The sequence below is a fragment of the Tyto alba genome, unplaced genomic scaffold, assembly GCF_018691265.1.
Source record: "Tyto alba isolate M040663 unplaced genomic scaffold, T.alba_DEE_v4.0 Super-Scaffold_2, whole genome shotgun sequence".
In the NCBI taxonomy this organism is placed as follows: Eukaryota; Metazoa; Chordata; class Aves; order Strigiformes; family Tytonidae; genus Tyto; species Tyto alba.
The window spans coordinates 47,664,635-47,691,853 of record NW_024881282.1 but is presented as its reverse complement, the minus strand read 5'-3'; the positions used below and the strand labels follow the sequence as shown (position 1 = coordinate 47,691,853).

The 27,219-nt window shown below is 38.1% G+C and overlaps 1 protein-coding gene across 8 annotated transcripts in view; it reads left to right on the top strand.

Moving 5' to 3' along the window:
- The window catches only part of NAV3 (neuron navigator 3), a 417,901-nt gene that overhangs the window by 206,780 nt on the left and 183,902 nt on the right, over nt 1–27,219 (top strand). For all 8 annotated transcript variants that reach the window (XM_032999780.2, XM_042792193.1, XM_032999779.2 and 5 more), the window contains 2 exons: nt 16,119–16,236; nt 17,020–17,072. In XM_032999780.2, coding sequence (XP_032855671.1) covers nt 16,119–16,236; nt 17,020–17,072 — 171 coding nt within the window. The remainder of the gene's footprint in view (nt 1–16,118; nt 16,237–17,019; nt 17,073–27,219) is intronic.

The window sequence follows — 27,219 nt, the reverse complement described above, 5'->3', positions numbered from 1 at the left end:
TGTGGTTGGTTTGACTGTTTGTTTGTTTAGCTCCAGGCCCTAGTTCTTACCCTAAGTGCAAAAATTCTTCTGTTTATATGTTGTCTTCAGTGGAGCTATTTCTGATTTCTTGTGGTACAGGTAGGAGGAGGCCAAAACCCAGAAATTTTAAAGAAAGATCCAACTGAAAACAGATGAATGTGTTTTAAGTCCTGTGTGAGGAATGTTACTTTTTTTTTTTTTTTTTTTTTTAGCATCAGTATATGCTGCACTTGGACATTCTTGATGGAAGTGAAGAGGGTTTTGCCTGTGCTTGATGTGCTGACATTGTGTGTTCTGCTGGTAAACAGACTTATTGAAGTACATCGCTAACCCTTTGACCTGAACATCTTGTAAAAATTTCAGATCTTAGTAGGTTATTCCCAGCAGAAGGAAAAAAATGAGGACTTCTTAAATGCCATTTTCTTCCTTACATGAATTTAGGACACCCTTCTATCTTAAAAGGAAAAAAACAAATAATCTGAGGCAATTACCTTGCCCATATCCCAAGATGGTTTCAGCCATAACCTTAACAAGAAATGTTTATTTATTCTGCATGTTGGTACTATTCCACTTATTCTGTGGATTTTGTTTTTCTGCAGTGCTTTTTCTGTTCCTGAGTTTTGTCTCTGCATCTTCAAGCCAGCTCTTTTTTTTCATTGTCCGTCATTTCAAACAAAACAATTTTAACAAAGTCATTCTGCCAAAAGAATTTGAATCTCTGAGAGGCCTTGCATTTGCCTTTTCTCCAAGTAAAACTGTATGCTTAGCTGTCTCTTAGAGATATACCTTATCTCTTAATTTAGAGATATCTTCAGAGAGACATCTTAAGAGATATCAACATTCTCTCATAAGGGAAAAAACAGTAACAAAAACTTTGATATAAGGATCTTTGATAAAAGGATATCTTCTTTCCCAATTTCTTTCTTAATTCTCAATATTTGTTAAAATATGAAATACTCCCTCCTTGTGTTGAGATTTACAACACATCAGACCTGCAGACCTGCATGAATCAATGGACTGTTTTTTAAGGCCTCTGTGAAAAGTAGCTGAAAAAAATACTTAGTAAGGAGGATTGCATTACTATAGAGAAGACAAAACAATTCTACAGGAAGATGTTTTGAGGTGAGTAAAGTGTTTGAGAGCTGATCTTATTCTGGCTTTAAAGTAAAACCAAACACAAGTTCTGTCCTCACAGCAGTGACATAGCTCCTAAACTTTCTCATCAGAGTATGAAGAGAAGTGTTGATGGTTGTTTTTTTTTTCTTATCTTTTAGGTGCTTTCTATATTTATGTGCAGTTTACAGCTTATGACTTGAATAGGTTGTTATATCTGCTTCCAGATAGTTATGTCTATAGAGTGTTTTTTTTAACAGCATTTGTCCCTCATATTACCTTAATGAATGCATTAAATTAATAAAGTGACAAAGGCAAAGTAAAGGCAAAATAATCTTCCATGCAAAAACGGGGGAAGTAATTATTAGGGGATATTTTTTATCTTGGTTCTCTCCAGAGTGAGGGAAGTTTACTCTTCCCAAAGCTGAGTGAAGAGTGAGATCCAAGGGCATCCTAAAACTTAAAGATGGTCGTGTTAGAAAGGAGAAACATCACTAAGAGCTAGTAGATATGGAAGGACACAAATAGGATAAATATTTTTGAGAGGCCATTGAAGATTTTTATAAAAACAGGTGTGATGTTCAAAAGGACAGAACACTTCTAGTCTGCTCATCCAGGAGAGGTGATTATAGATCCCCATGGACTGCTTCAGGGTTTAAGAGGCCATTTCCCCCATGAGGGGCATGTGGGTGGGTTTGGAGTGGGTCAGGCCATGTTGCATCTGGCATGGCTCTCTAAAAACTCCACAGTCACAGTGACAGGAGGCCAGGAGCCAGCACCTTCCAGCCAGGAATAGAGAACAGCCTGAAGTGACTTTACAAATGCTTTCAAGGAACATTGAAAACTTAGGCAATGGAAAAAAGAAAACTGTTTGTTTCTTTAAGCCTTTGTTCTGCCTCCTGACTTTGAGTGAATAAATACATGACGTTTCTTTAGAAGTGTTTGGGTTTCCCTGCAAACTGAGATTCTTACGGCTTTCCGCAAACAAAGTCTCAGTTGTGCCAAATTCAGATGGTCCAATCATTTGAATAAGCAGCATAAGCAACTGAGCAAGGTATAACTAGTCTGAGGTGTTTGCACTGCATGTTCCCATGAAGGGCACGAAGAGGAGTGTGCACACAGCAGAGGACTTGCACAAAAGTTGTGCTCCAACATCACACCTTCCCTAATTTTTGTAACCTCACTGCACGTGGTCTTGCTATTCATTTAGTTGTTCGATTCTTCATGAACTCTGCTTATATAGTGTATATTCAATGATTGGAATATATAAAGATAAAACAATTAGATGATAAACATACTATCTACTTGTGGACTTAAGAAATTTTTTCAAGTCTTGGCTTTCTTCTTGGGTCCTTAGCTTTTCATAGCGCAAGCTGAAAAACCCATCCAAATGCAAAGTGTAGGTTGTGGGGTTTTGTGTTTTTTTAAAAAAATATTTTACCTAGTACCTGCTGAAGGACATCTATGAACTTGTTGTGTAAACTTAATTACCCCATAAACTTGTAAACATCTGTTTTTCAAAGAGTAGACAACATGCAATTATATGTATATGCCATTATTTTTAAATAACCTTTGCTTCATACCAGATAAATTCAGATGTGTTCTTTATTCTGTGGACAGTTTTTTGGTTGAACATCATTGCAAGGCTGATTAGATAGTATTGTCATGTGCCCTCTGTATCACTGTGGGTGTTGTGTGATTGGAATTTGGAGTGTGCTAACACAATTAGTTGAAATATCCTGTTCTTAAAATAATTATCTACAGGACTGTGTTGTATCACTGAGTATCACTGTGAACATTTTAAATACCATTTTTAGGATGTAGTATTTTTTAATGGCTTACAATATAAGACCCTTTATCATTCAGATTTTTATAGTATGTGTATTATTACAGTATTTTCAGACATTTTACAGTGTTCCTTGGGGACCCAAATCCTGCAAGTGAGTTTGACATGTACCAAAGTCACCTGTTCTGCACCGTGGTATAGATAACAGTTTATAAGAGAATACACTGTGGATTTGAAGTTGAAGAAATATAGTACATTCATCTACACAATAGAGGGGATACATAATATATTGGGAGAGACTCACTTAAATCTATCTAGTGGAGTTGAGATTTTTTTACTAAAAAAACACACACTAGAGAAGCCATTTGCCCACTTTGATTCTTCTTTAATGTATGGAACATCTCTTTCAGTCAAAAAGACACAGATGAAACTTAAGTGGTTCAGCAGATTCTAGATCAGACCTTGAGACTTAAAAGAGTTTTACTGCTGTGACTCAGGAATAATTATTAGGCAGATAATGCCAATACCATTATAAACTGTAAAAAGATAATGACAGTAACATAAAATGAAGCACTGATGTAAGTATGGGATTTTAATACTGATAGTAAAGTAGCATGAACCTCACCAGGGAAGCTGAGAAAAAAGTCATCTGGTGCAACATTTGAGAAGCCTTTCTGTTGGACTGCACAACTTGAGAGGTACATCAATTTGATAAAATTTCAAACTTCACTTTCCACTCTAATTTGTAGTTCCCAAATGAAACAATTCTTCAACAACAACAACAAAAAAGAATAAAAATGCATTAGGGTTCTATATGTTTTCAGGAAGTTCCTCCAAAATATTTCTCCTTAGACTTCCATCTCAAATGAGAGACATTCAGCAAGTCCTACTAAAAAAGGCAATCCTGTATTATCAGATGTCTTCAAGAAAAACTGTAAGAATTTAAGGAAAAACTTGTTTTAAGGACTATTCTGTTCCATACTTATTTTATGCACTAAATAATGTAGTACATGGTTGTACTTTTAACAAAGTTATCCTTTGTACAGTAATTCCTGAAATATGAAATATGATCTTCCCTCTTCTCCCAAAGAATTTATGTTCCTATGACCTACCTCACTTGTATTTTAGGTGCCTATATCCATCATTCTCATCCACAGAACTCCCACTCAGCAGCTGCCTATTTTGGCAGCACTTATAGTCTGTCCATAGCCATCCCAGGTTTTTGCATTAAGGATCTGTACAGATGTGAAATTGTACTTCTGAGAATGCTCAGAAGCTGCACTGGCTCAACAGAGTCAAGCACCTTACCAGCAAGGTTTATTTAAAGGGCAGGTGAAATAAACACCTGCCTACTGTAACAAAAAGTTAGAACTGGTAAAAAAAAAAAACAGTGTTCCAGAATGAAATATTTATTATTCATTGGCAATAATGATTTCCTATTAATAAATAAGTAAATAAATAAAGCTAGCATGATTAAATTATTTTACTTTTTATTTTATCGGAAAGTTAGAAGGTTGATAGAAACCATCAAAAAAGCAGTTTTGTTTCTTCTAAAAAAGTAGACTAAATGGAGAGCTGCCAATGAAAGTCCCCAAAGTAATACTCCACATGCCTCTCTAGGATTAAAGCAGCTGTGTGGGCTCTCCTGGAGCACCAGCCTTCTCAGAGCTACCAGAGGAGCCATTAGTGCCATCTTGCACCACAGTCTGAGAAAACAGCTGAGCATAAGGTGGGATGGGACACAGCATTGTAGGCTACTGGTTTAGGGACTCATTTGAGAGGAGACATGATGCTCCTTTTACTAGGCTTATTTCTGTTTTTTACTTACATTTGTAGGATAAAATACAGAAAGGCTTTTGGAAGGAAAAGCTGGAGCACAGTCTCCTCTGTCCAAAATGAATGCTGTAATTGCTAGCCAGCAGAGTTATTTGTTTGTGTTTTCACTCTCTTTCTTCTTCATCTTCTGCTTCCTGCTCACAACTTCCCAAATCTTGAATTATTTTCTGCATGGCAGTGTGGCTGCAATGAGAATATCCCCTTCCTAATCCTTTACAGAAGCCTTTAGTCCCAGGGGGTGTTTGCGTGGGAGGTAGAAGATATGGATTTAATTAGTTTTAAAATCAGTGGCCCTTTAAAGTGAGCTGGTCAATCCCTATCCTTCATTTCTAGTTTGTTATCAAAGAGGCAGGGATATCACTAGAATGTGTATTTGAAAAGGAAGTATAAGACAGTAAGTGAAGAGTTGCAGATGTGGAGAACAGTCCCTTGAGGAAGAGGGTGGTGGGTACCCTGCGTAGGGCCAGTCACAGGACCCAGAGAACACAGCTCAAACAAAAAAAGCACCAACCATTTTGTGTCATAAGACAGATGGGTTTGGTCTTGAAGTAGGAAAATCCTCATATGCCTAGAGGTAATACTACCATTTGTACTTACATGTCAGGTGCTGGCTATAGGGGCAAGAAAAAGAAAAATGTTAGGTAGTGGCTAAGCTACCACTTTCACACAGCTCTCTCAAGAACTTTGTTTTCTTCAGGCATCAGCCTCTTGCTATTCCAGATGTGTAGTAGACTAACAGATCATTTCATGTGCATTCAGTTTTAAGACATTTCTCTGTACCTTCATGCAGTGATGACAAGCCCTTCAGTTTTGCATGTATGTCTAGGACTAGGAAGTGTTTCTAGCTTTCAGTCCCACATCATCTGGTCATTTCTCTTTGTGCCCTAAAATTCATGTCATATTATTGTGATATAACATTAAGAAGCAAAAAATCTGCATCTTGTTTGTAGGAATAGAAATACAGATATCATAGTTTGGATACTAGTTTAAAGCAATAAGGTCCAGAGTTTATGCAAAGGTGTCCATATGAGCAGAGTTATAAACTTTCCCTACCTCAAAGCCTTAATAATGAACTTAAGTTCGTTTCTATCAGAGTGGATCTTTACATAGCTAAGCTCTGATCCTTCATAAACAGCCTTGCAATATAACGGGAGATGCTAGATATAAACTTCAGATCTTTATCTATCTTAATTATTATCCATTTTCTAAACTTACTTCCTTGATCTCCAGATCTGAAGTTCATGTATCAGTATGTTAGTATCCAACACAAGAACGTTCTAATTTAGTAAGAAGAAAGTCTTTAATCGGAAGTGGTGCGTTTATCTGTTCCTAGACTTATTTTCCCTTTTTTTTGGCATAGGGCACGGGGGTTGGATCTTGAGGTTGCTCTTTTAATACTGAGCTAAGAGGAATTTTTTGTTGTCTTCAGAGGTAAATCATAGGTGGAAAATGTTCGAGTCACATATCACATACCTTTGATGTTGCTTTGGGGAGTGGTGTAGTCCTAGAGAAGTATGTAGCCCTAGTCAAAAGGTGGAATACACATCAGGAGATTTGCATGTGAGATGGCAGATTGAACACAGATGAAAGACAGGCCCCAGGCCATAGGGACCTCCTTTTTTGAGACATTGCCTCTTTCCATGTGAAGTGCAGCTAGAGTCCTCACTAGAGGTGTTTAGGCAACTCTCCCCTTTTATAATAGAAAATAAGGGTGTTCAGAACATTCTCAGTAGGAATCAAGAACCTTATTCTTTCCATTGCATGGTTGTTCCAGATCTGGTTGTGTTACAAAAGCTGTATATGAGACAAGTCTTTCATTAAGAAATGAGGAAGAATATAATGTTGAATCTCATTTGGGATTAAAAGTTTTCTGTTTGTTGTCAAAAACTATGATAAGATTACTGTCTTCTCCTTGTTATTTGAGATTACTGTCTGGCAGAATTTACCTCATACATAAAATTTGTTGTGCTGGATGATTGCTAATATAAGTATTATCATCAGAATGGGTAGACCTATATTTTGGGCTGTGTTTTCAATGGTGAGCAAAGGGAAATAAGTTCCAAACTGGTATTTTTATTGTAGTGAGCTGCATCCTTAGACTTTCAAGTCATATAACACTGTTTTACATTTCACATTTCTTAAACTGAAGAAGTATGTGTAAAGACTGGCATCTGTGTGAGCAGAATTTAATTTCCCTAAGCTCCAGCTAGGTAGCAAATGGCGAAATGGTTGCACACACATGACCATTGCTACTCCTACACTCACCACCAAGACCTGTTTTAACAGAAATTAATGACAGTAGGAAGAGACCCAGATCACTTATATTTGAAATTACTAACATATTTACTTAATATTAAAGTCATGTTACTTTTAGCAACTGACTGGTGTGCTGAATGTGCAACACATTTATTGATATTAAAATTATAGAGATGGTGACAAACAACGTTTAAAGATCAAAGCCCAGAGAAAAATTAATCAGGAGTTAAAGTGTCTTGTTATAAAATATGTAGCTCAGAAAGCAAACAGTTTATTTTGTTTATTTTGATTTGCAAAGCCATTCTTCCACATGAGAGGAAAACAGACAATTCAAACCAGTTTCTAAGCCTCAGAAAGCACAAGCTAGATAGAGACTTAATATTTAAAGTTATTTGCGGTCTTATTTGCCACTGTTTTCTTGCAACCAAAGAACAAAAGTATGTCTTAATATTTTTGCATCTTTACATATCAGAAAGTTGCCTTCCCACACATTAAAGAAGTGCTGGAAAAGAGGGTTATTTTGATCCCTGGGCCAAGTTCTTTAATGCCAAATCTCAGTGTGGAAAGAATGTCTCAGTCCAAGTTATAAATCCTTAAAATGAGCTTTGATGGAAAATCTGGAGTAGTTTCACAGTGGAATCTCCTCAGATCCATGTGAGGAGCCTTGTTGCTGCTTTGCTAAAGCATGTGCCTGCTCCATCCAGGAACGGTCTGGTTGATAACAAGAATGGATTATTGCTTGTGAACAAACAAGGAATGAACAAAGCAAAGGTGTTTTTGTTCTGCAAATTACTTCATGATCTCCAGACAGGTCTGAGAAGTTTTTTCTCTGTTCTTCTGTGTTGTTGTGATAATGGTGAGCTGCAAAAGAAACTTCTGCAATCTCATTTCATTTTTCCCTTTACAGAAAACTTACCTTTGCTTTCTGTGGGTTTATTTATTAAAATGAATGCAGGACTATCCATGAAACATCCTGGAAGTGACAAGACATGTATGAGTTGTAAGATTCATGCAAGTCTAGTGTATAGGAAGTCTCATTTGGGAAAATGGAATGGGTCCTCTGGTGTGGAGAGCCACCATTGTTATCCTAGATGCCCAGAAAAGTAGAAACACTGCTTTGTTTTTACCCTTCCTCATTTGTACAGGCACAGATGCTCCTTCTCAGATCACCTGTTTCTTCCAAATGCAGACCTCTTTGTCCAGGAACTGTCAGAGACAGACATGGCCTAATTTGGGCAGGCTTGGATGTTGTTCAAGTGTCCATATACATATAGAAGAAAGGGGGAGTTTCATATATTTCAGCTCATTTATTTGTATTGGAGAATGCTGGCTCTGTCCGTTTGGTCAAATGGCTCTGTCCTTTTGGTCAAATTAATTTCTTCACACGTCACCACTTTCAAGACCACAACATGTCCTCCCCTTACATATGTCACTACTGTAGCATCACACCAGTTTACAGAAGCAGCTTGGTGTATATGTCACTATACAGGACAGTCAGCAGCTTTTTCTATCACATCCTCCCTCTCTCCCATCACTTCTGGGACACACATATGCCAGTGTTAGCAGGAAGGGTTGCTCTGTAGGGAAAAATGGTTTGGTGCTAAGGAACCAGCATCTCTAAGGTACACATTCTGGGGGTGGAGAGCTGCTTGGATTAGTTCTCATTTTGTTGCATAGACAGAATGTCAGTTAGTGAATGGAGTGCGTGCAGCATGCTCTTGAAGCTCATAGCTCTGTTTCATTTCATGTGAAAAGGATCTCTGAGAGAGCACAAGTGATAGGAGACTGACTTTAGAAGCACACTCCTTATCTGAACTAAAATGCTAAGACAGATTCACCTTCTGAGTGGTGTCTCTAGGTGTAACACATGCCCAGCAGGGAGTTCAGGTCTTCCTCACTCTAATAAAATTCACTGATATATTAATTTTAATCAATGTTTTATGTAAAAGCTGTATTGAATAACAGGTCCTGTATTTCATTGTAGTTTTACTAAACGGATGCTAAAATGTACTTTTTAGTTTAAAAACAGATCCAAGAAATAATTCCAAAGTTGTACAGGCAGGTTTATGCAGTATTTATAACAGAAAGTGTCCAGGTTGGCTGTTTTGGAGGATTGCTCTGTATTACACTGAATATTGTCTCCTGTTAACGCAGGAAGCTCGAGGCCAGTATTAATCACTGTGGTGGTGTTGCTCCCGTAACAAGTATTGCTTCCCAGCAGCACCAGTCTGCAGAGAAGCAGCTGCCTGGAGAGGTCCTCTGCAGCTGCAGGATGAGTATCTGGCTCCTTCCTGTGGTACTTTATTGCCATTGCACAGGATTGAAGAGTAGCTGCAATAGCCCAATAAAAAAACCTGGTATGATTAAACTGTAAAGTAAATTGGTATGATTCTTTTTCAAAGGAGGAATGAGTTACTTCATTCTATAAAGAGTTGGATTTTTAACTGTGCAATATACAAATTACATATCAAACTTCACACACAAATATACGCACAAATGCACACTCAAAGAGGATTATACCGTTACCTTTCATCTGGAACAGATGCATCAAAAGTCTTGCCTCTGTGCTACTGGTGAACACTGGCCTCAAACACATGTATTAAATTACTTCTGTGTTGGGATTTGGGAAGAAATGGGAAGAAAGAGGGCACAGTAAGTCAGTACAAATGTTACTTGGGTGATTAGATCACAAACTGTAAGTGAGACTTGGAAATATAAAACAGTCCCCTGAAAACTGGGTAAGTCACCTAAAGCTTGCCAACGATTGTTGGAGAGTATTGTTTCTATTAATTTTCTTAGCTAGGATTAGTGGACTTATATTTAATTGTATTTTTATCTGAAAATTACTGAGTAGTGTTGATGGATACATGCTGCTATTTACAAAATAGAATCGTACTATAGGGATTCCGACATTTTGGCTAATTGGTGTCTATCCCTCTAAATGGTTTCTATTCCTTAACTCATAATTGTTCTCATTTGATCAGTGGGACTCAGAAACAGTGTTTGTGGAATGTCATTTAATACTCATTTCATTTTGTTAAATGAAATGCATTGGACTCCATCTTGCCTATAAATTAAGTAATTCTAGTTTAATTTTCTGGCCATATATTTTTAATTGTGTAAATATTTTTTCTTCTCATGTAATTTGCTTAATGTTACAAAAAGTGCCACCCCTAGATCTCAGCTTTGCTTTATAGCAAATGAGTTGCAGTGTGTTTTCTATAGTCAGTTAAATCTGGACATAAATTGGATGCTTGATCTGTCTCTTATGGCAGTCTAATTGTGAACCATTGTTTTCAAAGTTAGCCCTTTTCCTTGCTAAGTGGAGGACTGAAACTAATAAATTATTCTTTTGTAACACAGAGAAATAACCTTCAATAAGAAAATATTTAAAAGGTCAGATCCTGCCTTCCAGTTGAGTTTTCCTTAGTGTAGAGGCAGTGAGAAGGAGAAAGGGGTCTCACTGCAATCTGATTTCTTCACTCTATTCTAACACTAGTCAATGTGTTGCCCGGTTTCTCTTTATAAATACAAGCAGCGTCAGAGACGCTACAACACATGTTTTGCTACCCACAATTTATTAGCCAAGAATAGCTACGTTGAAGTAGAGTTGTGGTCATGCCCTCTCCTCTGGCAAACCCTCTTCATCAGGGACTCTGGGACTCTTATGTAGGCTCTGCTGAGTATTCAACATCCAGGGTAGGCCACACGCTGGAAAACCACCCAGGAAATAGATATGCAGCCTTTATGGCCCATTTTGTAGCATACTGGGGAACAGAAACAAGTCATTAATCTCTTCTTCTACAAGCATGATTTGAATGAGTGTCTATGGGTAAAAAGCTCTAAGTACCATCAACTATCAGTTGTCTCCAATGGCAACATTTTAAGCAAAGTACATATATTGCACTTGAAAGTCACATAGCCCCTTTATTAAGGTAACAGTGCCATATTTCCACTTTGGCTGACTGTTAAAATTCTGGTGTTGGGATTTTTTAATAGTTTTATTTTATTTTATTTCATTTTTTTAAAAAAAGAAAAAGTAAAGATTATGAAATATATTGATATCATCCAAACATAGAATAAAAGAATCCTGCTGTGCTTAAAAGTACTATTGTATATTGCTGTGAACCACTGCAACCCAGGTCTGCTGCTAGCAATGTTTTTTGTAATAGATAACTTTTCCTTACATTTCTCCAGCACTTGTTTGCTACAAGATAAAGAGAGGAGCTTGCTGTTGCCTATAGATTCCTTTTGGGAAATGGAGTTCTTAAAAAGCCTCCCCACTCCCAAACTGAATTAGGATGGCCCCAAAAAGTATTAGAGTGGTATTGTGCACAGAAAAGAGCATAAGAGATAGCACTGGGGAACAGCATTTCAATTATTTCATGATAATGAATGAGGATACAGTTGTCTCTTAGAGAGTATTTTAAAGGACAAGTGATGAGAACTGGATACTATCTGTTTATTCCCACGTATCTAGGAATAAAACTTTTTCATATAGTAGACAAATATTTAAATACTTTTCAAATATAATCTATCCTTCGAAAAGACATGGAAATCTGTCAACAAGATCTTGGCATAACTCAGTTGGCAGCAACTGTTGTTCTGAAGCAGCATCGTTGGCACATAAGGGAGTGACGGAGGCATACTCTAAGTATGGAAAGCTGTCTTCTCGATAGCAACAGGAGACTGTTTTCAGATCTGAAACTCTATATACTGTAGCAAACAAACAAAAATATACCAAAGGATCCTGATTCTTGGAATATGCATTTTCCCACCAAGACTATTTATAAAATTGCCTGATAAAAAAGCATATAGAAGAAATGATTGCAACTCAGAATATCTGGGTTGTATTCCCAGTTCTTTTTGCCCTTGAGTGAGCCACATTAGGAAAAAAAAAAAAATCTGCCAAGAAAGCCTTTATACCTCAGTTTCCCCACATCTACAGAAATAATAAATAATAGGGGTGATCTAATTTGTGTCTGGGAAGCATGTTGAGCTGATTTAGTGGAAGACACTAACAAAGTGTCATGCGTTATTATTTCATTAGGCTGACTGTACTTCTGAAATCCATCTGACATTTCCCACTTGGCACTGATTATGGGGGGTAACATTTCTGTATTAATTTTAAAGAGGATGCATTATAGCACTGCCTGATGTATAATTACATGGTTTATGATTGAAGCATTTTCAAAGAAAGTCAGTAACCTGTGAGATCCTCTATCACTTTGTTAAGCTACCATGTTACAAAGTGTCTTGTTTCATCACGGATCCTGCCAAGCAGCTCTGCTGTGCTCCTTATAGCTACGTGTGAAGTATTGAGGTGAAGTTCATATTTGGGTATCAGAGTTTATTTCCTCTACTCTCTTGAAGGTTAGCATGACGAGCAGTTGAGGAATGCTAGGGGAAACCATCATTAACATGAGCAGGCTGTGCCCGAGCTCGGATTGACCCACTGAATCGTGTTTTGTGTTGCAAGCACCAGGGGCCGGGACGGGGCTTGGACCACACAAACACGGGATCGGGTCTGTTCCGTTATCGTGTTGCTGAGACTGGTCCTCCGCGTCGCAGATAACGGCGGCTCTCTCGTACATTGTCAGCGGTCGGAGCCTAGCGCTGAAGGCAAATACTCCCCAGTCAGACGTGCCTGTAAAGCAGGGTGGTAGGAGAGGAAGCTCGGAGAGGAAATGAGTAAGGCAGCAGCCTGGGCCAGTGTGTGGCTGTAAGGCAGCGTTAGTGGAGCAAGCACTGGAACCAGGAGGAAGTGTTGCAAGAGCTAACCCTCATGTGTGTGTTCTTCTCCGAAACAAACTCATCATAGAAAAATCTAAGATAAGAGGATTTTTGGGAAGCATTACTGCACAGTTAGTGTGAGACAAAATGATCTGTTGCTAGTTCTGAAAAGAGGGGGAGCATGCACAGCTCCTCCTTGGAGGTGCTCAACACCCAATGAGAGGGGAGCACCCATAAAAAAACAGACTGTTGCATGAAGTTACTGATATATTTATCTTCTGTTCTGCATGACTTTTCTATCCTTTGCAAACTGAGTATTGTCAATGATGATGCACACAGGATCTTTATGTTTTCCCAAGGAGTTTAAGATAAAATTTCTAAGAGGTGCATAGTTACACTGATAATTGAAAACTATGGAAAGGAGGATTCTCTTATTTCCCATTATATTTGCATCAGAGAATTTAATGTAAAAATAATACAGTGGCATGTGTACATTCTTATAATTTCATGTGTCTATCTACATGCTTTTCATTTTTTACAACTGACTCCTGAGCAGTTGGGTCCCTGGAAGAATGAGATGAATGAGAAGGGCATGCTATGGGGAAGGGTGGAAACAGAAACAAGTGGTGATCCCTACAGAAAGAGAGGAAATTAAATGTGATGTTCCACTGACAATGGGGTGTTGATTTGCTATACTGTCTCCATCAACAACTCTTCACCTTTTTGGTTTGTTTTAGAATACTTTTGAAGTGAAAAATCTCCTCTTTTACCACTGCCTCCTCCTAATATTTTTTTCCACCATTGCATAACTATCAAATTACAGACCATCAGTAAAGATTTGGGACCACTGGTATGAAGTGGATTATCAACCTTTGTTTACAAAACACTGTCTACATTCTTTATGCTTGTCCCTTTTAAAGTAATGAGAAAAGAAGATTATGAAGTGGGTGGGTGAAGTCCGTTCTCTGAATACTAGATAAGCAGCTGCTGGAGTGAAATTTCCCTGGCTGCTTAGTGAGAGGATAGTTCAAATTGTAGTCAAAATTAGGATTGGTACACCAGATTATGTGTGGGTGTGAAAAATGAAAAAGGAAATGATTGGTAAAGTATTTTTATTTGTAATGTGAAACTAACCTAAAATAATATTAGTGGGTATTAAGTTCTGTATGTTCCAGTGGATCAGTTTCACTGGAATACAGAAAATAGTTCTGCTTATAGTAATAGCTCAGAAAATATTTCTGAGACATTAATTTAGAAGAATGACTGAAGTTGAAATACTAGTAGTAGGGAATACATGATGCTATGTGTGTGGTATGAGTCTTTTATCGTCATGTGTTCATATTGTTCTAAATATGTGTTCATACAATCTTTAGAGACTCCACATTAGCATTTATTATATATGGTTATATAGTTGAAGAAACACTTTCTTAGCTACAGTTGTCTTTAAAAGCATTTTAATGGAGCCTTTCATGTCACTCACCTGTAATAGTGAAAAAAGAGTATCAGTGAAAACACAGGTGACCATAGCAGACTTCTGGGTGTGGCAGGGAAATTTAGGGCCCCATCTAACAGCAGCATCCTTTGGCTATGGGAGAGCTGAATCCACTTCCAGTATTCAATGCTATGGATTTATCTAAAGTTCTAAAGCTGTCAAGAGAGCTATGGAAAACCAGCTGATGATCCACCTGCAGGAATATGGGAAGAAATAGGGTAGACTATACAAGTTATAATTCTCTGTCTCTTTTAATGAAGAGGGAGAAAATCTGTGACAATGGTACTCAGTGAAGGAGTCCTTAGTATGTGAACATGGACTGAGCAATGATACTTTTTTCTGGGTGGAAAGTAGGTGTTGGTTCTCTAGGTAAGACTCTGGACTGGGATTTGCATCCATTTTCCCACCCGAGCCTGGCTTTGCCACAGATTTCTTTGGTGAACTAAGCAAGTAGTTAATGGTTTTGGCCTCTGTTTTTCTGTTCACAGTATGGAATTCTGACCCTTTCCTCCCCAGGGTCTGTGAGGTTAAATAAAAGGATGTTTATAAAGTGAGCTCATATTGTTTTTATGGAAGAGGTGCAGTTTCAACATTTTCAAACAATAATCTCAGGAGAGAAAGAACCTTAGATATTATATTTACTTACACTGTGATGCTGTTGTACATATGTGCTTTCTCTCAGTGGTAACATTCCACAGTAGCGGGAGGGTCTGTACAAGTCCCGTTTTCTTGGGTGCAGAGAGAAGCCACAGACACCCTGTGACAAGGGCCACTGATACCCTCCAGCTGTGTGACACCCCCACACCGAACTCCGCTAGTCCGAGCTGCCTCGGCATACTTGGACACCCCAGAATGGTGTGAGCACCTCTTGGGGTGCACTATTCTCTCAGTACATAGGTGAAGGTGTCTGTTCTTTTTATCTCACCCAAAGTGAACCTGGTTCCCTTTGTGTGTGAGCTGTAGGTGTTGCCAAATGCTCCCCTGTGTACGTATATGCCCTATGAAATACCTTCAACTTCTCTCCTCAACCTTCCCCCTCCCCCCTTCCTTATTTTGGAGGATCTATTTCAGCTGGTCCTTTTCAACCTTTTGGTGATAAGTGCCATTTTTATTCTGCCTGTTGCTAAGACTTTGGTGCTGCTCAGTCTCACCCTTCCTCCCTCCTCTTTTGGCTGAGAATGGATAGAGCATATTTTCAGAATATATACTCTAATTCCAGCAATGAGACTACTGTACATCTGGTGCTCTCAGTCTCTCCTCTGTGCACATTACAGCACGCTGAACCATAGGCAAGGGGACAAACGACCTGTCCCTGTGTGGCGGGGCATGGTGATTGCTGCAGAAAGTGTCACAAAGACATCTCCAGGTGCGGGATCACCAGCGACAACCTGATGAACTTTTACCAAAACACAGGCACACATCTCTGCTGTCACTTTCTCTCAGGCAGTCCCCGAGCATGAAAGTTGTTGGTGGGGTGTGCATAGAGGTAGAAGCGTGGTGGGAGGTGGAACTGCGGTAGATGTGACTGATTTACGACAGGAGTTTCCTTTACAGTCATAAGGGGAATTTTGCTTGGTCACAGCAAGTTTGAACCCTCATGAAACAGCCTGAATCATTTGAAGTTAAAATAAAACAGAGAATGGCAGGGGGAGGGGCATGGCTGTTTTTTTAAAAAAAAAAAAAGAAAAAAAAAAAAAAGAAAAAAAAAAAAAAAGGGAAAAAAACCAAAACGTTAAAATTGTTTCCTTTGGTGCTGACTTCTTAAATGGGAATGTGATCCAGAATAGTTCTGGTGTGTAAGCCAACATTTGTTTTAAGAATTTTTATTGTCTCTTTTCTCTCTTCCCCCTCTCCTCCTTGCCCTCCCCCTCTGCTCTGCAGATTTACACTGACTGGGCTAACCACTACCTAGCAAAATCTGGCCACAAGCGGTTGATCAAGGATTTGCAACAGGACATTGCAGATGGAGTTCTGCTAGCAGAAATCATCCAGATCATCGGTAAGACCAGGGCTGAGAGAAGCATTGCGAGCTGACTCCTTGCATGGGGGGAATATATAATTCAAGTTGAATGTATTTAACAATAAGATGAACCCTGAATAATACAATTTGACTGGGTCCATATGTCTCTGATATTTGTGTGGTTCATCCTTGTCTTAATTAAAAAATATGTTTATGTGAGCATGTTTGGAAGTGGCTGTTTAACCATACTTTAAATGGCCAGAACTGTATCTTACACACTTTGAATTGTCAGAAATGAATGCTCCATTAAACCATATGTCTCCCATGTGTGCATTTTGTTAGTTGGAGTGGCTCATACTTTCTGGGATGCCTTGAAACTGTATCCTGACCCTGCAAAGACAATTGTGGAAGATTTCATGTCAGCAGTTATTTTGCAGGGGCTGAAGAATTAGCAGCGACCTCCTTCGCACTTCCCCCTTTGCATGATTTGGCATGTGGAAGCAACTGCTGCTAACAAGAGTGTTGTTACTGTACGACTGAGCTTTACTTAGAAAGGAGCTCTGTGTCAACAAAACCCTGTGCACTTTATTATTGCTGTGTCTTTTCTGTTCTTCTGTTTTTTGTTGTGGGTTTTTTTTTTTGTTTGTTTGTTTTTTGTTTTTTGGGTTTTTTTTTTGTTTGTTTGTGTTTTTTTGTTGTTTGGTTGGTTTTTTGTTTGTTTATTTGATTGCTTTTTTTTTTTTTTTTTTCTGGCCAGGGGGTGGAAAGGAAAGTTTTATCTCATTGTTTACTTCTGCTTTTCTCCTCATTGTTTCTATTTAGCAAATGAAAAGGTTGAAGATATCAATGGCTGTCCCCGGAGCCAGTCTCAAATGGTAAGAATAAAATACATTTTTAGTCTGTTTTGGCACCTCTGCACTTTCCTAAAATGCTATTTAATAATGATTTATTTAAACTGTGAATATTGTGTCCCACATTTACCATAAAGTCCTAATTCTCATATAATGTTCCTGGTATTTTTTTTTCCACATGTGCTTAGTGTTTGTCACTTCATTTCTGTGCTCGCTAACTTTGGGTCTTGAAGCAACCCAGCAGCAAAACTTCATCACTTGTAATTAATCCAGAACTGCCTTAGCAGCCCTGTTCTGATGATTCAGATAATTTCATTTAACTTCGTTTTTAAGGGCAGTAAATCCAAGAACAAATTTTTAAGAGGAGTCTTTGAGTCTGGAAAACTGGTTTGATGAACAAGACTTGCCAAATTATTTCTGAATATAAATAGCCTTTTGGATTGTCCACTGTAAAGTCCGGTTAGATACACTGACTCCAAGACATTCAGAAATAGCGCTTTAGTCATATAGCTCTCTGAGCTATAGCTGGCAGCTGCTTAAAGACATTTTAACACTCTCAGGCAAGAAGCATTTTGTGACTGTGATTCATATGGAGTCTTATTAAACTTTTACTGTGTTTATGGCCAGTCGACTGCATTTAATAAGATAAAGTGTCCTTAGAAGGCTGTGGAGCTGACAGGTACAAAATCTGAGCCTCAGTAACATCACCATGCATTTACTGAATCATTTGCCACTTCAATCATGCTCCCCCATGCTGAGGACTTTGACTTTCTGTTCACATCCAAATAGTACATGAATAAGGTGCACAATTGTGTAGCTGGCAAGGATTTGGGAGTATAATGATTTGGAAGAGCTTGCATAGTAGTAAACTGCTGAAGTTAGGCTTAAAAATGGAAATGGAGTAGAAAAAAAATTGCATTTATTCAGTACATTTTTTAAAGGGGGAAGATATTTGCAGCTTTTTTCCTACAAAATTTCAAAAGGTAAAAGGAAAAATTTTGAGTACTGGTGAAGTGAATAATCCAGCCTTTCAGTTATTACTTTTAAAAAAGTGTGCAGATTTAGAGTAAGTTTTTTCTCTGGCTTTCAGGCTTTTTGAAACAGTCCATAGTAAGAATATATGTAATCTCCTTAATAATAGTTATTATTTTAATTACTCATATTACAGCAGCACCTAGTGGCCCCAGCTGAGAACGTTGGGAACTGCAGTGTGAAACTCTAATATTACACACACAGATCAAGAGATAGTCACTCTCTACTTTAATCACATTAAAACCTGCCATTCCAGACAGACAAGACAAACAAGAAGAGACAAAAGCACAGAAATGTGATATGATTTCCTGAGGTTATGTAAGTGGTTAGTGACCATCTAGGATTGCTTAGGGACCCACCACTCTGATGTCTACCCAGCTTCATTTCCACAAGAGAAAGCCGAGCTGCAGAGAGAACTATTCACTCTATCAATGTCTTCATCTCCAGAGTGATATTTGTGTACGTTCCCTGTTGACACATAAATCTTTATGTGGCATAGGGATTCTGGATTTTATCTCTAGGTCTGCCGTAGTTATGAGGGAAGCATGGTCAATGCATGTCTGTGCTGCAGCAGTACCTGTGGGAATCTTTGTGGCCATCTTCCTCCTCACATAAGCCCATCTCTCACCTCAGCCAGACCAAAGATGGCTCTCAGTCTCAAAACAGATGCCTCAAACAAGCCTGTACATAGTCATACATCAGTGTTTGCACAGTGCTAAGGCATCACGTTTAGCCATTTTAACTTGATAGAAATAGAATATATGTTTTCATCCTTTTCTGGTTTGGTCTCTTTACTGTATTGTTTTATCTCTACAGTCTGATGAGATTATTTTCCTGCCTTTTGACGTACCAACTTCATACTGCTGATTTCTTTGACTGAGCTAGGAAATTTAAAATGTACTGAAGTTAAAGTCATTCAAACTTGTCAGCTTTCCTCTCAGAGCATCTCAGAGACCCCAGGTTTTGTGTCTGCTCTCCATTCATTTCCTTTGGGTTGTGCATTGATCTAGACTAGCTGAAGGCACTGTCTTAACGTGTTTTCAGATAATTTCCCTTTGCAGTGCTCAATTTTGTTAGCCCACTCAGTTAATGATAAGCCAATTCTCTTCTTGTAGCAGTGGACTCTTGGGTGTTTATAATGTGCAGGAAAAAAATGTAACAGCGGTCAAAGCTAGTTTACATATTTGACATATACCAGTATGTAGCATTATGTCCTGTCAGGATTTCTCAAAATATCAGTCATCAAACCAGCAACAGTCATGATATTCCTATAACATGTTTGTTAGCCATTAATTCACTGCTTTCTTTTTGACATTTTTAGTTACTAAATCTCGAGACTCCCACCACCCTTTTCTTTCACATATGTTTTCATGATCATTGCTGTCATAACTTGCAACTAAGGAGAACTGTTTTCTGTATTCATCTGCCACTTGATACCCTTCCCAGGAGGTGATGGCTAAGATATTTGATTAGCTTAAACAAAGCTAGAGAGCACTGACATGGATTGTCTGCTGCTGGAAACACTTGATATCCCCTGTAGATGATATTTATATTGATTCATAATTAATCACTACAAATATTCCCAGGTTCTGTTCCACTCATCATTTGGTTTTCCTCTTACCAGTGACTTCATCTTTCAAATGATTTTTAAGGCATCTCAATTCATCTGTTACTTTAATTTGTAAATATCTTTTAAAATTTATTTTAAATATGTATAAAATGCTTCTTTTTTAGTTTTCTTTTAGTAAGGTGTATTGCAATGTCTTGCACTCTGTGCTCATTGTGGCAGTTATATATAAATTGCTTGCAGACAAGTTGAACTGGATCCACAGGTCCAAGTTCATAAAAATTAAAACCTGTGAACCCCAGCAGCATCCATTTTCTGCATAGTTAGCTTTACCAGAATCTTTGTGGCTGTTACTATGCTCACATATTTGATGTCCCACACAGAATTTGATAACCTGAGATGTACTAGGGAATAAACTATTTCATATTCAAATCTGAGAAACTAAATACATGAAACTTGCAAGAGAAATGAAAGATTTACTTGTTTCCTGGGTAAATATAATGTGGTAGAAAGATTCTGGTATTTCTTATAAATAGTTTAAATAAAGATAATAAGGATTTAGAACTGTATTATAGCATACATTGTCTACTGTGTCATATAGAGTCTTTGGCTCCTCTTGCCTATTTTTTCTTTACAGCTATTCATTCAATGAGGAATATGGCACTTCAGCTTTCTTTTCATCATCTCTTTCAATCCCTTCAATGTAAAATAACACTACATTAATTTCTGTCATTTCCTTGTATGAAATATTCCATAAGTCTATCAATTAGGAAAACATCAGATCATCTTTATTTAGAAGATAATGGTCTTTCAAGGGTTTACCTTCTGATACAACCAAAAGCTAATTCCTTGGTGCTTCTTTATAAGCCATTTAATTATTTATTTTTTGTTGTAAGTTCTGCCATCATTACAAAAAGCAGGATAGTGTGTGGATAGAAAATACGTGATAAAGCTTTTCTCTAATGGTCCAAAGAGAAAGAATTCAGATTTTTTTTTCTTCCTAAATGTATTAAAAATATACTGGCTGATCTCCAGTGTTTTGTCTCTAAACGTATCATACCAAACATATAGTAAACATACAGAGTATAAAATTTAACCCATCCAGGGGCTCTTAGAGAAAATGCAAGAGATTCAAAAAGTGTTGGACTGAAAATCCTCTTATGGCGACATTTGCAGTGTTGTCCCTAGAGAATTTTGCAAAAGTAATGTTTCTATTCTTTACGCATGCAGTCTGCGGTGCTATCAGCTGCATAAATAGTACAATAAATTCAAAGTTGCCAAAATTTTTTAATATATTGCTTTTCAAGATGTTTTTTCCTTCAGAGATTGATGTTGTCTTATTAGCTGTTTTTTCTTCCTTAGAATTCACTCTTTCTACTTCCCATGAGAAGTGCCTATGCACGGCTAACCCATCTATGTATAAAATCATCCTTAATTGTAGTTGGTAGCAAGTGGTTTCTCATAGTTATTAAAGGGCTGGAGAGACCCTTCTTATTAAAAGGCTCCTGATGTACTTACATGTATTTAGTGAAGACTTTTCATTTTGTCAATCTTATCTTTGACACAGTTTTCTGTCAGTTTATATAGCCGAAAGTATGCTTCAAAGGTAATTTTTATGGTTTAGGATATAGATATGTTGCCGTCCAACAGAAGGAGTGGAGTTCAATAAAAATACAGGTCTTGTTTACCACATCCTGGAAATCAGGAAGTTGGAAAAGGTGTTGGAGCTGTGTCATATTGCCAAATGAATATGAACATTTAGCAAAAAGCTGCAGTTAACAGATATGACACTGCCTTTGTGTGAGTAGTAGTATATCTGTTAAAAGTGGGGATCAGTGTGACGATGTACAGCACTAATAAGATCATTTCTAGAACACAGAAATTGATTTAATTAATAAATCCTTTTAAAGGATATTAATAAATTAGAAATCTCTCAGAAAAGAGCCACAAAAATGTTGGAAATTTTGCTTCATTCTATGAGACTGAAGAAAAAATGTGCACTTTTGCAAGAAGGTGGAGTAAGTGAATCCGTCTCTGCTTAACTAGGGACCATTTTTGTGATAGAGATAACTTTCTATGACATAGTTAAAGAAGTGTGTGAAGCCTGAAGATGAAGTAGGACAGTGACCATGTCTATATTGGTAGACATTGCTCTGTAATGTATTGTGTAGATGTGCTTCATAGTGTTCCTGTCATCTCACAGAAGCCCCTGGTGACTCCGTCTCTGCTCATCTGCTTGAGTGTTTCTCTGGAAGAAGCCAAGGTTGCAAGGTGATGAGGTGCATGCAAATCTCTTTTTAGCAGGGAGTCAGACTGTGGACAGGATGAATAAGTGGAAACTGGAACTGCTAAGTGTTCCAGAGTAAACCTGCCCTACTGTATGTATACTTCCCTTCAGTATAGACACCTGCCTTCAGTCTTTCTCTGATAGGGATGTGCCAGGCAAACACTGTTGAGTAACATCTCTTGGTGTCTAGGAATGTCAATATCCAAGGACAAGGATATCAGCACCAGCATTCTGTGTCTAAAATTTGTTTGTGAAAAACAGGATAATTTTGTATAAAGTGAGCATTTTAGGTTCTACTAATGCCCATAGAATTCCATATGAAAATGTGTGGGGCGTGGTTACGTGGAGCTCTTTGAGGACTGGAAAACCTGAAAATGTCATCGCTACATTCACTATCAAGTGGGCCCACATGTGAGCTCTTTCTGTCTGCACAGTCCTGAACTGTGTAAGAATCTTCTGGCTTTGCTGATGCAGTTGTTGGTGAGATTAGCTCTATGGATTCAAGATGCACTTTCTGTACTTTGGAGCAGCTCCAGGTGAGCCTTCCACACAAGCGTGACACCTTGAAACATATACAGAAATTTGGCTAAATGTAGAAATATGGTCCCTTGCAACTGGAAAGTCAATCTGAATTTTGAAAACTAATCCCAGCTCCTTTCATATGCAGACCAGTTTCTTCCTGCAGTGACAACTGTGTGACTCCTTTTTGTTTAAACTCAGACTGTTACCCCATGGCCATCAGTGGATCATCACAGATTTCGCAACTGGCTGCTATGAGATTTTTGTGAAAATACAAAGGAATAAGAGACTCCAGTTTTGTTAGCTGTGCAGGTTTGGTGTACTTAAATGAATGGAACACAAGACAGTAGTCTCATTGCTTCATTTCCATGGTGCATGCTTACACACTTGGTTTTCAGAAATATGTGAATAGCCTGAAGTATTGATCTGTTCTGGGGAAGATGCAGTTTGCATAAAATATAGGATAAGGCCTGCGAAAACAGCCTTAGTTGGTTCAAATATCTTTAAAAAAATGTAGTCAAAATTAGTGGCTTCTCACAATATAGGCAGGACAGAGTCAAAAACTAATTTCCCCATGCTCTGTGGTAGGTAAGGGGTATCTGGGGTTCGATAGTTGAAGGGGGGGAAAATTAAAGCACTTTTAGAAAGAGATGACAAGTTCACAGTATGATGTCTAGGGAAGTGATCTCAGTAAAGACAGAGGAAAAAAAAATTGAAGTTCGGTGAGAGGTTTCCTGTGTTTATAGATAGGAAAGCTCATATTTTAGCTGCATAACATAGAAAGAATTTGCAAGACATAGTCATAGCTTGTGTAGGGGTGTTTGAGGGAGAGCAGACTTGAAAAATATGGCCAGGTACTAGGTAAAAGACAGTGTGGAATGGCTCAGAGGAAGATTGATAGTTTTGCTTGCATTGGCAACTTGTTAGAAAGATAATTTTAATTTCCCTGAGAGTATTCAGATCTGGAACAGAGAAACAGACAAGATTCTCTTTCCAGTGACATAGTACCTGTACTCTAGATTATTGTAATCCAGATCATTGGCTATTTGGCATGCCCACATCAGGAATATACACACATATTTTTATTTGCCAGAGAAGCTTTCAATGTACAACATCAAAATCAGCACATAGAAAGCTTTAGTTTTTGTACACAGTATGTGTACTTCCATGAGAAGGCTGGTAAGCATGATTTCTTCTCCATTCTGTCAACCTTCTGGCAATACAGATCTAATGCCATATCTTTTGCCTTCTTGTGCACAGTTAGCATGGGAATTTCCAGTATCATCTTAAAATTCCCCTCTGCTCTGCAAGTCTCCCTCTCTGACAGACGTTTTATGAAGGACCTGGTCACACTGGAGGAGAGCAGTCATGTTTGTGTTACAGTGGAACTTTATTTTATGGGCTTTCTCAGATAAAGCAAAAGACCCTCTCATCTTGGAGACCTGTTATGTCTTGGATCAGACCCTGCTCTGCCTTAATTAAACGTCCACACTTGGATTTCTGTTCCCATTGATGAAGGAAGAATTTGGACAACAAAAAAGATCAAAGAGCTCCAAGTTGCTTTTGATAACTGTGCATATTGCCCATACCTTTGTGTGTCTTCAAGCCAGGGTGTTATCCAGAGGGGTGTTTTATGAGGACATTTTGCCCTCAGTGTATCCAAGCCTGTCCCTGAATATTACCCAGCTCCCAACAATTACAGCTCTTCCTTGGACTTTGTAAGTAGTGGCAGATGTATCATGCTCCCCATTCCCTGGGAAGAATTTGTCATGGTAATGCACAGTTTATATGTTCTTTGGTGTCTCTCTTCCCCAGGTATTTACTTATCAGTTAATTCTGCATCTCTGAATCCAGCTCTTGTAGTTTGGCAGAGTAAAGCTTCATGCAATTCTTTTTTTCAGGAGTGTGGGTAAAATGCCCATTGAAGCCCCACTGATGACAAATACTTATTTTCACAGTCTATTCTCTCCTACCTTGCAATGATGACAGCTCTGGATTGAAGCAGGCAAGGCTGATAACAACTCCATTATGAAAGGATCTAAGCAGATGTTTATCTGTGCAGGAAATTACACTCCTCAACATGATACAAATTCAGATTTCGCATTTTCTGATGGTAGTTTCAAGTAGACCCATAAAAGTTTTTGCTTAACTAGCTATGCTTTCTGGATTCCTCACTAGGTAGGTGATTTACATTCAACTTGTACCACTACTGGAATTTCCAGGAAAGTGCTCAACACTGTCATAGCCAGAAGCATGTCTTAGCTATCCTTCTGAAGATGTTGTCTTGGACAAGTCCTCTCATTTCCTTTGTAGGTTCAGAGTGTGATCTTCCCTTTGTGAACCAACATCCTCCCTCAGTGACTGTCCTCAACTGGTCCAAGGAAGACTTTCTTGGACATGTTTGACACATCCAGCCACTTGCAATCCACTGTACTGTGTAAAATGTGCAAGATGACTTCAGAGCATTTACAATTCGTTTGGCATTCACTGAGTGTACAAGCTGACTATCTCATTGAGGTCTCCCATATTTCTTTGGTTGATGATAGGAACGTAACTACTAGGATGCATTTTCATGTAGCTCTGCTCCACATCTATAAGCCCCTGAATCTTATTCCTGAAGCCTGGGAAAACCTGGGGCATACAATTCGTGTCATGTCCTGGAGCTCAAAGTAGTGAGAAACTCTTATCAAGCCTTCTACACATGTATTAATGTCACCACCTAGAAATAATGGGGATGACAGCAGGAATCTGTATGAGATCCTCTTCCACATATGGGGAAGTGGCCACTCTGTTGAACCAGCATACTGAGCATCAGGTCATACATGCCTGCTTTAAATTTGCTCGGGGCACTGAACACTTTAGGGAGTGAAATAAGCCCTTTCAAACTCTTGAATCATAAATGATAAGCACAGGATAAAATTTTAGAAACTGACCTTCAGGACTGTGCTCTTTCTCTTTGTTTTAGACATCAACAAACCCTTGTTATAAACCTCTGTATGCCTTAAAGGGGGCCCTGGACTTTTCTATGTAAACCTGCATGCCACAGAATTTAAAAATTCTTTGGCTAAGAGCAATGCATGTACGTATATCTAAAGGACACAATTTTTATAAGGGTGATGTTAAAGACAGTAATTATAAAGATGGTTGACATTCAAGGATGAAGATGTTGGAATTTGAAATCCAAGTTTTGCTGAAAATAGATTATTAACGTTATTAACATAGCCAGTTTGATGAAGATGAGAGGCAAATTGGTTTAGCATGGAACTTGCAGAGGGGGAATTCTGGCTACTTTTGTGAACAAACTCTAAAATTTCTAAAATCTTTAGAAATGGAAGAGAAAATACTGATGGGTGAGAGCTGAACAGACAAGCAGTTGCCTTTTTGTGGGAGACCAAATATAATTTTATTGTGCAGGAAAGAGGAAACTAAGGAAAGGATGGGAGAATGGCTGCAAGTGTTAGATCTAGTAAAACATAAAGGATGGGCAACTTCATCCATCCTGCCTAAGGATGTTACAGGCTTTGAAAGGAAGGGCAGAAAAAGTCAACCAAATCATTATTTTTTTGATCTGATTTGATTTTGGTTTGGCTTTTTGTTAGACTTATTTATTCTGCACTGAAACAAGCAGTCCTCTTTACACCCAGAGAAGATCTGATAACATTAAAAGGACCACAGGATTTATGACAATTCCTCTTCACAGAACAGCTCAGAGTTACTCACTTGCATCAGGCAATGAGATGCATATTCCCCTGAGTCACTTGCATTTCACTGTCTGAAGTCATAAAAGAAAATGCCACAGGAACACATCCTGGACATTATTTTAATAGGCTGGAAGAAGTACATTATTCATTAAATATAAATTGTATCCAGTTATTAGCCTTTTTGTTTAGGCTTACAAATGCCTTGTCCTGGTAATGTGTGGAATCATATGAGAATAACTCATCTAGATGACAGTGAAATAATCATGTCATAAGAAGTACTTATGCTGTGATGATACAGGTCTCCATGAAATCTACTGAGACGTTAGGTTAGGTTTGGGTTTCCTTGGTTAGTGTTGCTTGGTTAGGGCTGGGATTAGGGTTATGCACATTTTACTTCTGTAGATCAAGACTGCTGAACACAAAAAGATCTTTTTGTTCCTTATAATAGACTATTTTCCTTCATACCCTACACACCACACCACACGCTCCCCCCAGGAAACTACCCTCCCTTTAATCTATAACTGGAATATGACAATACCTCCATGCCACTCAGGTATGACTATGTCACGCATCTCTTTTCCCCATACCTCAACTGTGTTTGTCAGGAATGTCATTCAAACAGAATCTCATGTTAAACTGTATTGGGAGATATGCAGAGATGAAATATTGAAGTATGCTTGAAGAGTAGTGGCTGACATACACTTTGAAGTATTTATTGTTTGAAGATATGTAGTTGTCAGTCTCCCCATTTCTCCCCATCTGTAGTTAGATTTTTAAAATCTTCAACTGTCTGTTTTGGTTTGGTTTTGTTTTGTTTAGTTTTGTTTTCCTCAAAAATGTCATATGAACATCCCCTGAAGTTTTGGAATTCATTAAATATATATTTGTGATACAGATATTTAGACAAAAAGATGATGAATAAGTGACCTTGAAACCTCCATTAATAGAAGAGCACTGAAAAGTTTTAACACAAACATGCAGTAAAAATACATATACACAATTTGACTATGACATCCATTTTGGAAAACACCTGTTGGTTGTAGTCACTAATCCATTTTCCCTTAT